Source organism: Corvus kubaryi, unplaced genomic scaffold (genome assembly GCF_017639235.1).
Source record: "Corvus kubaryi isolate FWS band 111438036 unplaced genomic scaffold, C.kubaryi_AGA036_p1.0 37353, whole genome shotgun sequence".
Taxonomy (NCBI): Eukaryota; Metazoa; Chordata; class Aves; order Passeriformes; family Corvidae; genus Corvus; species Corvus kubaryi.
In genome coordinates this window covers 2,996,799-3,009,842 of record NW_024581115.1, presented here as the reverse complement: position 1 = coordinate 3,009,842, position 13,044 = coordinate 2,996,799, and the positions used below count along the sequence as shown (strand labels likewise).

Here is a 13,044-nt window from a genome sequence, read left to right as displayed (position 1 = left end):
TGCTTATCCCTGGATGGCAACTTCTGGCAGGTCCCTGCTGCAGGTGAAGCTCTGGGGCTTGGAGAGCATTCTCTGACTTTTTAGCTCCAGCAACACTTGCTAACTATCCTGAATCATAAAGGAGAGCAAGGAGGGGCTGCTGCTGACTGGGAAGAGCCTCACAGAGCCAAGTGGTCTATTCCCTGTGCAGACACTAGTGTTGCACCAGAGACACACTTGGCCCTGCAGGTTTAACCACATTCAGGAGGAAGACAATTTTCCTGTCTATCAGTATATCTCCAAATGTAATGCAGTCTAATGAGACAACACAGATTGCTGGTAAAACATGGCACCAGCACACCCTGGCCCTGCTCCAAGGGCTTTATCCCACTTTATGATGCTGGAGGACGTAACCCATCGCAGATAAGTGATATCAGCAGCTTTATCAGAGCCCAGTACCTGCATCCCCTCACACACCAAAGAATGCATTTCCCCACCATCCAGAGCAAACCACTTGGTCTGCCAGCCTCCTCCAGACCCAGCAGTGGTTTCTGGCAGCCAGTGAGCAGTTTATAGCCCCAAGCAAGTGCTGACCAGCTGAAATCAATGCAGAGCAATGAAATCAGAGGAAATGACCTGTAAACAGCAGGAGTGATTCCAAATGAACCTGCAATTTAGATCCATTGTTTGGTCTGTTTGCTGGTAGACTGTATATGTGGTAGCTTAATTACTTGTGTATTTGCCTTGAGAAGGACAGCTCTAACAGTGGAAGATTTAAATCCAGCTCAGGAGTTTCTGCTTCACTGTCCTCCTGCTTGTTCTCTGCTGCCCAACCCCATTAACTGCTGTAGTATCTCCCTGGATTGACTGTACAACACATTTGGGGGAAACTGGAGCCTTGCTGGAGTCATTCCTTCCCCGTGAGCTAGGAAGGAATCAGAATTTCATCCTCTGAATCCACTGAGTACAGATTCTTAATTTCTTTGCATTGAATAACCCCTGCCTTAGGCCCTTCTGGCTAAGTCCAGCCTCAGGCAGAGCCCAGAGTAAATCCTCCACCACCACAAAGTCGGCAAGTATTTTTTACCACTTTTACTGCCTTTGCTAAATTGGGAGATCTGGGAATGATCAGGACTTATCTTGGTTATCTGAGATGGCAGCGGAAAGGAGAGATCAGACAGTGCCTGCTCAATCAGCCAGCACTAAAGGAGCTACGTTATTTACTCAGCCTTATCTCCTAAGGACAATTTCACCAAACTTGCTAAATCTGCCCAGGAAGAACAGACTGAAAGGGCTCGATTGTTTTTCAAAGGCCCTAGATTAAATAACAGAATTGGGGATTGGAAATATCATTGAAGTCCAGAGCAGACAGGACTCTGGAAAGGCTCAGCTGTGGTGGTGGGTAATACAGTGAGATGAGAACTGGGGAAGATCTGTTCTTTATGGGCCTTGAACCAAGGAAATGCATGCACCGATTGACTCAATTACTGCCTGTCTCAGGAAGGCTTTCAGGCTGTTTCTTAGGATCAACACCAGAGAGTAAACCCAGATTCATAATCTTGCAGAACCAGAGCAAAAGCAGTGTCTGATGGTGTCGTGCAGTGTCCTGTCGCTGCTGGGCAGGGACTGGGAGCGCTGCCCAGGGGCAGGCAGGGGGCAGGGGCTGCAGGGGCACAGGTGTCAGCTCGTCTCAGCTCATTCCCTGTGCCGTGCCCACATCACATCACGATGGCGCTGCCGGGGCTCTGACACACTTTGCTCGCTGATGTGGCCACCGAGCCACGCGCGGGTCCTCGCTCCAGCCCCGCGTGTGGCGCAGATGAAAAGGCGAATTGATGTGCTCCTGCCAGGGTGCATCCGCGGCATTCCTGAGAACCGTTCCAGCAACGCTTCTTCTCTCACAGAGCAGCTTTGCCTTGCACTTCCCGGGCCTCTTTCTGCCAAAAGAGAGAGGTCTTGGCTTGCAGGACCCTGCCACAGCCCCTCAGAGATGCTGGTGCAGAGCAGAGCACCTTCCCCTGCCCTGTGCAGGGGGCTGTGTTTATCCATCCCCCCCGGGCTTCTGGAGCACCCCAGCACCCGTGCCCTGGCTGGAGGGTGTCGGGAGGCTCTCAGCAGGGCTCTCTCCACTTTAGACAGAGTGATTCCTCATCACACTCTCTTGCACTGGTTTGTGCCTGAATTGCTCTACTCCCTTTCTGGTTTGCCTTTCCAACTGACGCTCACTTTAATTGGGATAAACATCGCAACTCCTCCCACAACAGGCTTCTGTGTCAGCACTCTGGGGTTCCTCTTTCCTGCCTGCTCTCATCTTGACCTTCCCCTCCAGGAGGATGTTCACACGCTGCTGTTGTTTTGGGGCTCAGGCGCTGAGCTGGAGCCATCCCCTTTGCAAACCCCTCATTGACAGCCCCTGGTCAGTGTCCCACTCAGCCAGGGCCCCTTCACACAGCAGGTGGGAGGAGAAATATCAGAGTAAAACCCCACGTGGGAGTCACAGTGCTGATGTTGGGTGACTGCAAATCACTGCTGTATCCTCAGGGGCTGCAAGGAGATGTACCTTCGGTCACACAGAGTCAGGAGCTCTCTGGGGTGTAACATGGTTCTGGGGACTGCCATGATGGGGAGGAAGTGGCCTCAGTCTGTGCTGGGAGTCCCAGCCCCTGCACTGGACTGGGCAGCTGCTCATCCTGCCCGGGAACCAAACCTGGGAAATAGGCAAATGACACCCCACATCTGATGGTTATGTGATGGTGATGTGATAGTAATGACACAGCATGGATTTGGCCTGAAAAATTCCCCAGCAACTCGACCAAAGTGGCTCTTTGAAGATGTCCTTCTGTCTGCTTTCGGGTAGCTGAGCTGCCCTCGAAATCCTCATGCAGCAAATACCTTTGTAGGCACCTTCCCTGTGCACGTTCCATCCAGAGCCTCTACCTCCAAGCCACTTCTCCTAATCGTCCCCTCACTCCAAGGGAAGGGTGGGAAGGATGCACTGTGATTTTCCAGCCAGTGGCAGGGATGCATCCCCGAGGAAGATGAGGTGACTGGAGTGGGAAGCTTCTCAGCACAAAGCAGATTTGCCATCTCCAGCCACTTTTTGAATTTAGATCTTGCTGTTACTTGCAGCATTTTGGCTCACAGCGGTCAGCTGGGAAGGAAGGGGTTACTTGGTGACCCTAAGGAAAACCCAGAGCTTCCTCTTGCCATGGCAAGGCACTGAGAGGGAAGGAGATTCTGGAGGTTTGTGCTTTCTGCTCTTTCCAAGGGGCATATTGGAAGAAAGCCATTGACAAGGCAGCTGCCAGGGAAGCGGCTTTGCTTTGTGTGTTTGTGTTTCTGAAACTTTTAGTGGAAGCATTTAATTCTGGGGAAAACCAGCATTGTCACTCAAAACCCCACAGCTGTGCCAGAAAAGGTGGTTTGGGGAGGAAATAAGACACTTCTTGAGAAAACAGACAAAAGCAGCCCAGCTGAAGCTGGCAGCCCACTCGGGAGCCAGGGAGCAGCAGTGCAGGGGAGTGGGATGGCTGTCCATCTTCCCAGTCCATCAGAACTGGGAGAGCATCCTGGCATCCCAACCAGTCCATCCCCAGGGGCTGACCTGCACTCACTCCACCCCAGTCCCTGCATCCCTGCTCTGGCCTGGTCCCTCTCAAAACTTCCCAAAATCCTGTGGCCTCTGTCTTTGCTCCCTGCTGGGATGGGGATCACAGTGGAGGAACCTGCTGTGTTTTGGTGTTTTCCTGGGAACGCAGTGACTATTTTGGAGAAAAAACAGAGTCTCTGTCATGGAACACCCCAGGGTGAGTCACGATCCCTGGGTGAAGGGAAGGAAGTGACTGTCTTAAAAAGAGGATATCTAGGGTCTCTGAGTAAGCACTGCCCAAAGTGACAGGAGAAAGCAGCTTGGAAAACTCTTTGGACGCCCATGCGCGTGTGGGCCTGGCTTCATCCTGAAGGATTCTTTGTGAAAAACCACGGGGAAAATTCCAGCTTGGGAGCAAGAAGCTGGAAAATGAGGATTTTCTTGGTTTGGACCCTTTTCCTCGTGAGAGCCACAAGCACAGGTCAGGCAAATCCATCTCAGGGGTTCTGGCAGAGCTGTGGAGAGGCTGGGGCTGAGGCAGACCAGGAAGCTCACTGTGGTCACGGCAAAAGCCCAAACTTTTCCTCTGGCAGTTTCAGGGCGGGATCTCTGAGATCTGCTTGTTCCCTGCCGTGTGAATGCTGGGAATAAGGCTTTTCGCTCTCTTAATAACATACACTCGTGATGGGGGGTCTTCTATAATGACTGGGGACATCTCACCTCACCACTGCTCACCAGCATAGTGGGTGCACAGGCAGAGCCTCCCTCGGGCTGTACCCCCAAGAAACCTTGTGGGGTACACAAGGGGGATTCTTCATGGTTCTCTGAGGCAATGCCAGGATGGGTTTACAGCACCTCTCTCTGTCCCCTGCAGGTGGCCAGGCAGTGACAGGCCCCAAGCAGGTGACAGTTGAGCAGGGCAGCTCACTGGCAGTGTCCTGCAGCTACAAGCCGCGCTACAAGCTCAACTCCAAGTACTGGTGCCGCAAAAACTTCCTCCGGTTCTGTTTGACTTATATCCAAACCGATGGCTCAGAGGTGACAGTGACGGGGGACAGGGTGTCCATCAGGGACAATCACACAGCACACGCATTCACGGTGACACTGAGCAGTGTCACACTGGAGGATGCAGGCCGGTACTCCTGCGGGGTGAAGAGGAAACTGGGGATCAACCGGTGGCACAGCACCAAGGTGATGGTCTCTGCAGGTAACACAGGGCTGGGAGCAAAGCTGGCTGTAAACTTCCCCCTTTTTCCTCTTCCTCCTCCCCAGTGCTCAGGGTGTTGCCTGGATAGCTCCATCTCCACCCCCTGCACCTTCATGGTTGAAGTCTCAGGGCAGAGACCCCTGGGCAGGGTGCACAATAGGGGGTGTGGGGGTCCCCAAATTGCTCTGATTCTGTTTCCTTTACAGCTGTTTCAAACACAACTGAGGACAGCAATGTGAGCCCAGTGACAACCAACCCTCTGTGCCCCAGGAACTGTGGGGAGCTTCCAGTGCTGTGAGTCAGGGCTTGGGATCTGGGCAAGCCCCCAACAGCATCCCCTGGCCAAAACATTCTTTTCCCATGCATGTATATCCCAGTGTGGAGCCCCCAAAGAGCATTCGGGGGTCAAGGCAGGCAGCTGGCAGACATACAACTGCCCCCATCCTCATTCCCCAGACCTTACTAAAGCTCTAGCATAACCACCTTTCTCCTACACAGGTCCCAGCTCAGTGTCATCCACTTGCTGCTGCTGCTCCTCAGCATCAAGGTGCCCACGGCACTGGCCGTAGCTTGTGGGGCAGCCTGGATGAGGAGCCGGTGTGGGAGCCGTGGCCAGGAAAACCCGCAGCTCTTGGAGGTGTGTGGCAGCACCAGGGCTCGGGGCTGCCCACCCGTCGCAACCACCTCGGAGCCCCAGGGATGCCCTTCTGCCCCCCCGGGCCCCGCCCTGCTGGGGCCGTGCCACCCGTCACAGCCGGCCCGTGCCGGGAGGTGCTCGGCTCCGGGTGCTCCTGCCCTTGGAAAGCCTCGGCCCCTCCTGGCAGCCCCTGCGCTGGAGAGGGAAGGGTTTGGGGTGCAGAGAGCCTGTGTCTGTTGAGCTGCGGCTGCCAGCTGAAGACAATTTTGCAATGAAGGCTGGGTATCCTGCAGGACCTTGTCTGCTTGTCTGTCCATCTGCTCCTTCTTTCAGCTGCAGCAGTGCCCGGGATGCCCGTGGCAGCCGATGCTGATGCCCACACCTGTGCGGGGACATGCTGCATTGTGGCTGGGGGGGGCATGGGGTCACAGGGGCCGAGCAGGCACCTGCTCCACCATGGCCCAGCTGAGCTTCGTCACGGGGAGAGGAGCCCTCAGCCCCAGGAGCCTCAGCCCTGCCACCTCTGCCTGATCCACCAAATGCCCATCTCCAGCTGAGCAAGAGCCAGGGAAGAGTGTCCTTCCACAACTGTGCCCCCCCCCCGCAGCAGCTGCAGGCATTGCAGACACAGGGAGAGGCCTGGAGGGACCTGATCAGAGCATGGGGCTCCTGAGCCACAGAGGGGCTGTGCTGGGAACAGCCTGGGGGCATGTGCTGGCAAGAGAAGTGGCTGCTCACGTCCAGCTGCAGCGGGATAAGAGGCTGGGGTTCCCCATTGCATTCCCATGGGAAGGACAGGGTGGCCATGCAGGCGCACTGCCCAGCCTCGGGGATTGTCTGGGGTTCAGGTGCTCCCTGTGCCATACTGAGCTACCTCCCCCACGGAGTGCCCTGCCTGTCCAGAGGGGCTGGGCAGTGTGGCAGTGAGAGGCAGGCTGTGTTCTGGCATGGGGGCCATGCTGGAGGAAGAAAGGGGAGCCCCTGAGGGAGGGCACAGGGGACAGTGCACAGCAAGTGCTCTCAGTGAGCAGGAGAAGCTGCAACTGTAGGAATCAGGAAGTGCCACGATCTTGCTGAATCTCCAGCGGTAACGGAGGTCATAGCAGGGGCAAAAGAGGAAGCAAAGCCCCAGAGACACCAAATGAAGAGGAGCAGCAGGGCTGTCCCGATGCACGGCCCAGGCTGCCCTGTCCATGTGGCTCCTGCTGCTGTTTGCCTGGGCACTGCTGCCAGGGAGGGCTGAGTGGGCTGCCGGGGCTGGAGCGCCACACTGGATCCAGCAGAAGGAGCAGGACGTGTCAGTTCTGAAGCGCTCCTGTGAGTCCGTGTGTCTCCCCAGGCTGCAGGGCAGTGACAGGGCCTGGCATGGTGCTGGGATTCCTGGGGGAAACCCTGTCGGTCACCTGCACGTACCAGACCTGCCGGGAGACATTGTCAAAATTCTGTTGCAAACCTGCTACAAGTATTCCTCCTACCTGTGCTGAGGACTTTGTCATCAGCTCGGAGTCGAAGCCTGAGGTGCAGCAGGGCCGGTTCTCCATTCGGAACAACCACACGCACTGGGCATTCAGGGTGACTGCGGAGGGTCTGGCCAAGAGGGACACAGGCACCGTCCACTGTGGGGTGGGAACGGGATTATTGCAGTTTGATGAGATTGCTGATGTGGAGGTGATTTTATCCCCAGGTCAGTTCTTGCACATTCCCTGCACAGCACCAATGACCACAGGGTGGGGGGGGCTGGGGCCCAACTAAGGTAGGAGGTGTCACCCTGAGTGTGGGGGATGGAGGGGGACAAGGTGTCCATGTGGCACCCGCTGCATTTGTCCCTCCTCATCATCTCCAACCCAGACAAGCACACACACACCTGTTGTTCATAGTGGCTGTGGATGTGGGCACCTTGTGGTGAGGCGTGTGAATGGGAATGTACCCGCTGGATAAGAATATTTCTTTGGAGGTGATCGTGTTCTTATGTCAGACTCTGCACGTCTCCCTCTCAGCAACGGTGACCCCCAGGCTGGGGAGCCGGGGCCCTACTGTGGGAGGAGGTGTCACCCTGAGCGTGACAGGGACACGGTGCCCGTCTGGCACCCGCTGCATCCATCCTTCCTCCGCATCTGCAACCCCGACGCTCTCGCCGGACGCTCCGCAGGGGACCCGCGGCACTTTCCGCTACTTCCCAGTGCTGGCCGGGCTGCAGCTGCTGGCGCTGCTGGCCATGAGCGCGGCCGTGCTCTGGGTCAGCCTGCGGGACCGCTGAGCTTCCGCCGGGACCCCACGGCCGCGGCCGGTGCCGCTCAGCCCGGGATTGCCCCGGTCCCGACGGCGCGGGCGGGAGCGGCAGCAGCGGGGCCCCTCCGGGCCCTTCCTGCCTCTCGCCCCCCCCGGCTCCAACAAACGCTCCCCGACACCGCCCTTTATCCCCGCCTCCTCTCTCCGGCGGCCCCCACTGTCCGGCAGCCCCGGGGGTCCCCGCGCTCCACCCCAACGGGGCGGGCGTTGCCGCGGGGGCGGCCGCGGGAGGGGCCCGGGCTCCGCCGAGAGGAAGCGGGAGCGGCAGCAGCCCGCTGAGCCCCGGCTGAGTCCCGGAGCGGCCATGCAGCTCCTGCCTCTGCTCGCCTGGGCGCTGCTGCCAGGTAAGGCTGCGCCGGAGCTCCCGACTGCCGCAGCGGCCCCGAGAGGGCGGCCCCGACGGGGGCAGGTGTCGGAGCGGCGGCAGCACTCCCGCGGCTCCGCGTGTGTCCACAGGCTGCGGGGCAGTGACGGGGCCCGGCACCGTGCAGGGATTCGAGGGCGGTTCCCTCTCGGTCACCTGCACGTACCCGCCGGGCCAGGAGAAGAAGCCGAAGTTCTGGTGCACTCCAGCAACACTTTATACCTGTGATAAGGACATCGTCATCACCTCGGAGTCGAAGCCCGTGGTGCAGCGGGGCCGGTTCTCCATCCGGGACAACCGCACACGCCGGGCATTCACGGTGACCGTGCATGGTCTGTCCAAGAGGGACGAGGGCACTTTCCGCTGTGGGGTGCGAACGGGATCATTTCGGTTGGATGACAGTGCTGTTGTGGATGTGATCGTGGTCTCAGGTCAGTCCTTGGGGGTTGCGGGTCCCCCTGGTCCAGCATGGATGTGTCCCCCTCCAGGTGCTTGCAGCAGGGGCTGCATTGGGGGCAACCTGGAGCTAGTGGGTGCCCATGCAGGTGGGACAGCCCCGGGATTTGTCACCAGAGTGCAGTAGGTGCCACCATCACTCATTCCCTATTCCCAGTTCTCTCCAGAGCCCCTTCTTGGCACCCCAGGATCAGTCACCTCCATTTTTGAGGTGCACTGTGCCCTCTGTATCGCATCTTCTTCCTCATTAGCTCTTGCTGGCCTTGTCTGTGCCCTCCTTGCCTTACTGTATAACACTGGGGAGTTCCTCACCCCACTGTGCTGCCCCATTTCCCTCTTGGGACAGGCAGTGCCTGTGGCACCAGGCCCTGGGCCTAGGGAACATCCCTCTCCATTGCCTTGCCAGGGATCAGCCAGCATGGCAGCACAATATATACGTGGGGTTGTTGTGTTAGTACTAAACTGGGCATGGGGTGCCCAGACCCCCTTTCTGCAGCGTGAATCTGTTTTGTGCATGTTTTGGGGGGGACTGAGACTGAAAAGCCTTGTGGGCAAGGGAAAGGTCTCACACCCCTCCGACCTCAAGGTGTGTCCTCTGGATGTGGCAGAGGGGACCCAGCTTCTCCTGCTGTGACAGTATATGGGTCACTTCTGACTCACTGCAAGACCCACAGCATTTTCCCCCACAGAGATCAACCAAGCCTCTCCTCTTTTTGTTACAGCTTCTTCCACACTCCCGTCATCAACCTCCACCACCACCACCACATCCCCTGATCTCTCTCCCTCTGTAACAGGCTGCACACGGGAAGTTTCCCAGAAGGAAAGTGTGCCATCGACATCAAATCCCTCCACCCCTCAACAGTGAGTAGCAGCTCCTGCCTACAACAGCCACTTTCCTCCATCAGCTCTTTGGTGCAGCTGGAGCCCTGCAACCATCAGGCTCTTCACACTTCCCTTAAGGATCCAGACCTCCTGTTTTTGCCTTTAGAGACCACTCCACATGGAAAAATTCTTCCCTGTGAGAGTGGTGAGGTCCTGGCACAGGTTGCCCAGAGAAGTTGTGGATGCCCCATCCCTGGAAATGTTCAAGGCCAGGCTGGATGGGGCTCAGAGCAATGTAGTGGAAGGTGTCCCTTCCCATGGCAGAGGGTTAGAGCTGGATGATCTTTAAGGTCCTTTCTGATCCAAACCATTCTTTAATTCTGTGACAGTAATTCCAGTGCCTCTAGTCACATGACTCTGGCAAAGCCCTGTTTGTCCCCTGTCCATCTTGCAGCTTAAGCAAGACATGAGTTATTGCCGTGGGAGAGGTGGTTTCTGCCTGCAGCACTGACCCCATTTCCTTCCCCAAAACTCAGTGAGACTTTTTGTGGGAAGCCAAGTGCTGCCAGTGCCCTGTTCTTCTTTGTAGTTACACACAGCCCCACAGAGATAGTTAACAAAGTGTGAAACCCGAGTGTTAGATGTTCTCCCCTTCTCTCCTGCCTGTGGGAGGTGATGCCAGCAGCAGATGAAGCTGAGACTCCCCATCAGCACACTCAAGGGCATGCTGGCTCACTGGCCTTTCCTGCTTACCCATTACCAACAAGGCTAACAAAGAGTGGAGTTAAAACAGAGCAAACGCAGGAACCCATCCTTAAATCACTGAAGACGCAGCAGCTCTCAGACCTGAGCGTTGTTTTGCTTCTGCAGTTTTTGGTTTGCTCTGCTCCATGCCCAGCTGGCAGCCTGACCAGCCCATGCCTGCTGTTCTCCCTCCCAGGGCAAGCCCTGCCATGCACAGCTACTCCCTGTGTCACCCACAGCCACTTCCTGCAACCCTGCTCCGGGCTGGTTCCTCCTGAGAAGCGTGACAACATAAACACTTTCTTTTCTTGCAGCTTGAACGTGGTCGAGCACATCCTCACTCCAGCCATCGGCGTGGTTCTTTTTTTGCTTGCAGTGGCTGCTGGTGTTCTGGTAATACTCTCCAGGAAGAAGAAGAAGGGTGAGTGAAGTTGTCATGGCCACAAACATCCTGTTTCTGTACCAGAGCCTGTTCTGCTTCACTTATTTTTCCCTCTGTATTTCGTTTTTTCCCCTCATTCCCTTCCTGATCCATCCAGTTCCTCAGTCCATCATTGCGACCTCCACCAAGGAGGTCTCCTTCCTTTGAGGGAACAGTGTGACCACCCCATGGGTGTTGTTCCCTGGGAGCAGGGAATGACAGCCTTTGGTGTGGCTGCTGCCCAGCACAGAATCTTCTTGAATTTGTCTGGGCACCATCAGCTTCTCCAGATGGGCTCACTTGCATGGGCCAGGCTTACACTAGGCTTGGTGCGAAGTTTAAGGCCAGTGTGAAGGATGGGGAAGGACGGGAGGGGACACTGCCAGCTGGCGGGTGGAGCTGGCTTTATTTGAAGAAGTGGTCCAGTTTAGACGGCTCATGGAGTGTCAGGTTCTTGTCCTGCTTTATGGCAAGATTTGCAGTGGCAGTGCAGTTTCTCAATACGTTTCTTTTCCTCTGTTTTCACTCATGTCCAACCACATCCCTGCTTCATCCAGCCCTTTCCGGAGCAGCCATAGAGATGGACAGGACTCACAGTCTGTCGCTTACAGTAAGGAAAACCTCATAAGTTCTTGGGATTCTGTGCCCCAAGTTCACATGGAGAGGGGAAACATTGCACCCCGAGCTGCCAGAGCTGCTGCTTTCAGCCAGGTTCATGTCGCTTTAGGCTGGGAGGGATCCTGACTATTGCTGAGTATTCCCTGGAAAGGAATTTAGGATTGAACTGAGAGGTTTCTCTCCAAGCCTCTCCAAGGGTGGGAGCTGCTTCTCTGGGTGAAACCTGCAGCAAAGCACACCTGAAGTGGCTGCAGGGTAGCTGCTCCTTGCTTACTGCTCGGAATATATTTTCTGGTATTTTCTGCCGGCTTTTGAGGAGGGGCTGGTGTCGCTAAAATTTCCCTGGGAAATGCTGAGCCAGCCCTTGCTTCAGTTTTTATTTCCACCCAGTGCTCCTGCAGCCGTCTCAGCACCCATCAGGACAGGCAGCAGGGTGGGAGATACTCCCACCCCTGTGGATGCAGGCAGGGAGTGGCAGCAGGGTAAGAGCTCATCCTTCTCCATCAGAAAGCAGATACCTTGAACTATGCGGACATCAACCACGACACGGGCACAGCTGAGAGCCAATACAGCAATGCTGAGGCTTTCCGCCGCCTGGAAACCCCCCCAACAGAGTACATGGAGGTCAGGCAGAGTGCTCAGGTAGGAGAATGCCAAGCACTGCCAAGCTGGAGGCGGTGGGAGGAAGGCTGGGCTGGGTGGGTGACAGAACAGTCAGCAGGATGGGCTGGGTGGGGAAGAAGAGGGCTGCAAAGGGAAGTGCCAAACTGGGGTGCAAGTGACCCTGGCTAATGTGGGTTCCCTCTTCAGTCCCTGTGGCTGCTCCTGGGTGCTTAAGCATCCCAGAGAGGTTCCAGCAGACAGTGTTTATCTGGATGTGTTTGCCTCACAAAGGATGTTTTTTATGTCCCTCATTTCCCAGCCTTTGGAAGAGGACAGAGAGGCGTTATATGCCAGGGTGCAGAAGCCCATGCTGCGGCAGGAGCAGATCTACACCAATGTGCCATCAGCTCCACGGGCCAGTGAAGAGCTCTACAGCACTGTGTGCAGCAGATGAGCAAGCACCCGGCCCCACGGGCTGTTCCTGCTGCCAGCAGCACCAGGGGGACTTACCCAGAGGACATGGGGTTGGTGTTCTGCTCAGGCAGGAGCCGGCTCGACCGCAGAGCTGCTGCTCTCCGAGACTTGGGTGTTTCTTTGAAGCAACGTCAGAGAGGATGAGGTTGTGTGGAGGCACAGAGAGAATTGAAGATAAAGTCATCCCTTTGCACTTGGAGTCCTCATCCATACAGCAGTGGTGCTGGGAATAAAACTCCCCCTTGAAGTGGGGTAGTCCAGACCAGAGACCCACCAGGCAGGGTGTGGGAGAGGTGGGCAGGGAAGGTGAGGCTGGGCTGGGGGTTGTGGGTGGGCTGGCTCCCTGTGCTGACCACTCATCCCACTCACTCCTTTGGCTGCATTGCTCCTGTGGGCTCATGCTCCCAAACCCACTGGTCGCCTCAGACTGACATTTTTTCATGCTGATGCCAGCTGGCAGCTCCTGGGAACCAGGACTGTGGGAAATGTTATATCCAAGTGCATTTGCTCGTGTGGAGTGTGAGGTGTATCAGGATTTGGTGCAGAAATGGCATCTCCCCCAACCCCTGGTCCCACAGGCACCCAAGGGGTTTGCTCCTGCTCTTTCTCTCCCTGCACCCCCAAGGACCCCCAGCCTGGAGCACACAGGTGGATCACCTTGCTCTTTTCTGCTTTGCTGGTAACTATTTTTCTGGCACCCACTAAATACCTTCTGTGTGCAGTGTCGCTGCTTTATCAGTGACACCGAGAATCTGATAGCATTGCCCGCGGTGTGTGGCTGTGTTTGTACAGCAGGTTCCCACCTGCTAAGGGGTATATTGTAGAGTGTCACCCTGAAAGC

The 13,044-nt window shown here is 56.4% G+C and overlaps 3 protein-coding genes across 4 annotated transcripts; all 3 read left to right on the top strand.

The window, feature by feature from the left end:
* Positions 1-3,854: 3,854 nt before the first annotated feature.
* On the top strand, positions 3,855-5,704 carry LOC121666653 (protein CD300H-like). Its single transcript, XM_042032467.1, has 4 exons — positions 3,855-4,049; positions 4,443-4,775; positions 4,982-5,069; positions 5,274-5,704. The coding sequence occupies exons 1-4, from the start codon at positions 3,911-3,913 to the stop codon at positions 5,650-5,652; spliced, it is 939 nt and encodes a 312-aa protein (XP_041888401.1). The 5' UTR covers positions 3,855-3,910; the 3' UTR covers positions 5,653-5,704.
* A 1,073-nt stretch (positions 5,705-6,777) lies between these two features.
* LOC121666560 (CMRF35-like molecule 6) lies at positions 6,778-7,669 on the top strand. Its single transcript, XM_042032234.1, has 2 exons — positions 6,778-7,096; positions 7,410-7,669. Exons 1-2 carry the CDS (start codon positions 6,778-6,780, stop codon positions 7,667-7,669), a joined length of 579 nt encoding a protein of 192 aa, XP_041888168.1.
* An 8-nt stretch (positions 7,670-7,677) lies between these two features.
* Positions 7,678-12,402, top strand: LOC121666654 (CMRF35-like molecule 5). Of its 2 annotated transcripts, none has more exons than XM_042032469.1 (7): positions 7,678-8,045; positions 8,158-8,496; positions 9,244-9,382; positions 10,402-10,508; positions 11,066-11,118; positions 11,634-11,768; positions 12,049-12,402. In XM_042032469.1, the coding sequence occupies exons 1-7, from the start codon at positions 8,006-8,008 to the stop codon at positions 12,181-12,183; spliced, it is 948 nt and encodes a 315-aa protein (XP_041888403.1). In that variant the 5' UTR covers positions 7,678-8,005; the 3' UTR covers positions 12,184-12,402. The 2 variants fall into 2 exon arrangements, with proteins under 2 accessions (XP_041888403.1, XP_041888402.1); XM_042032468.1 differs by having other exon boundaries at positions 7,904-8,045; positions 9,316-9,382.
* The last annotated feature ends 642 nt before the right edge of the window (positions 12,403-13,044 follow it).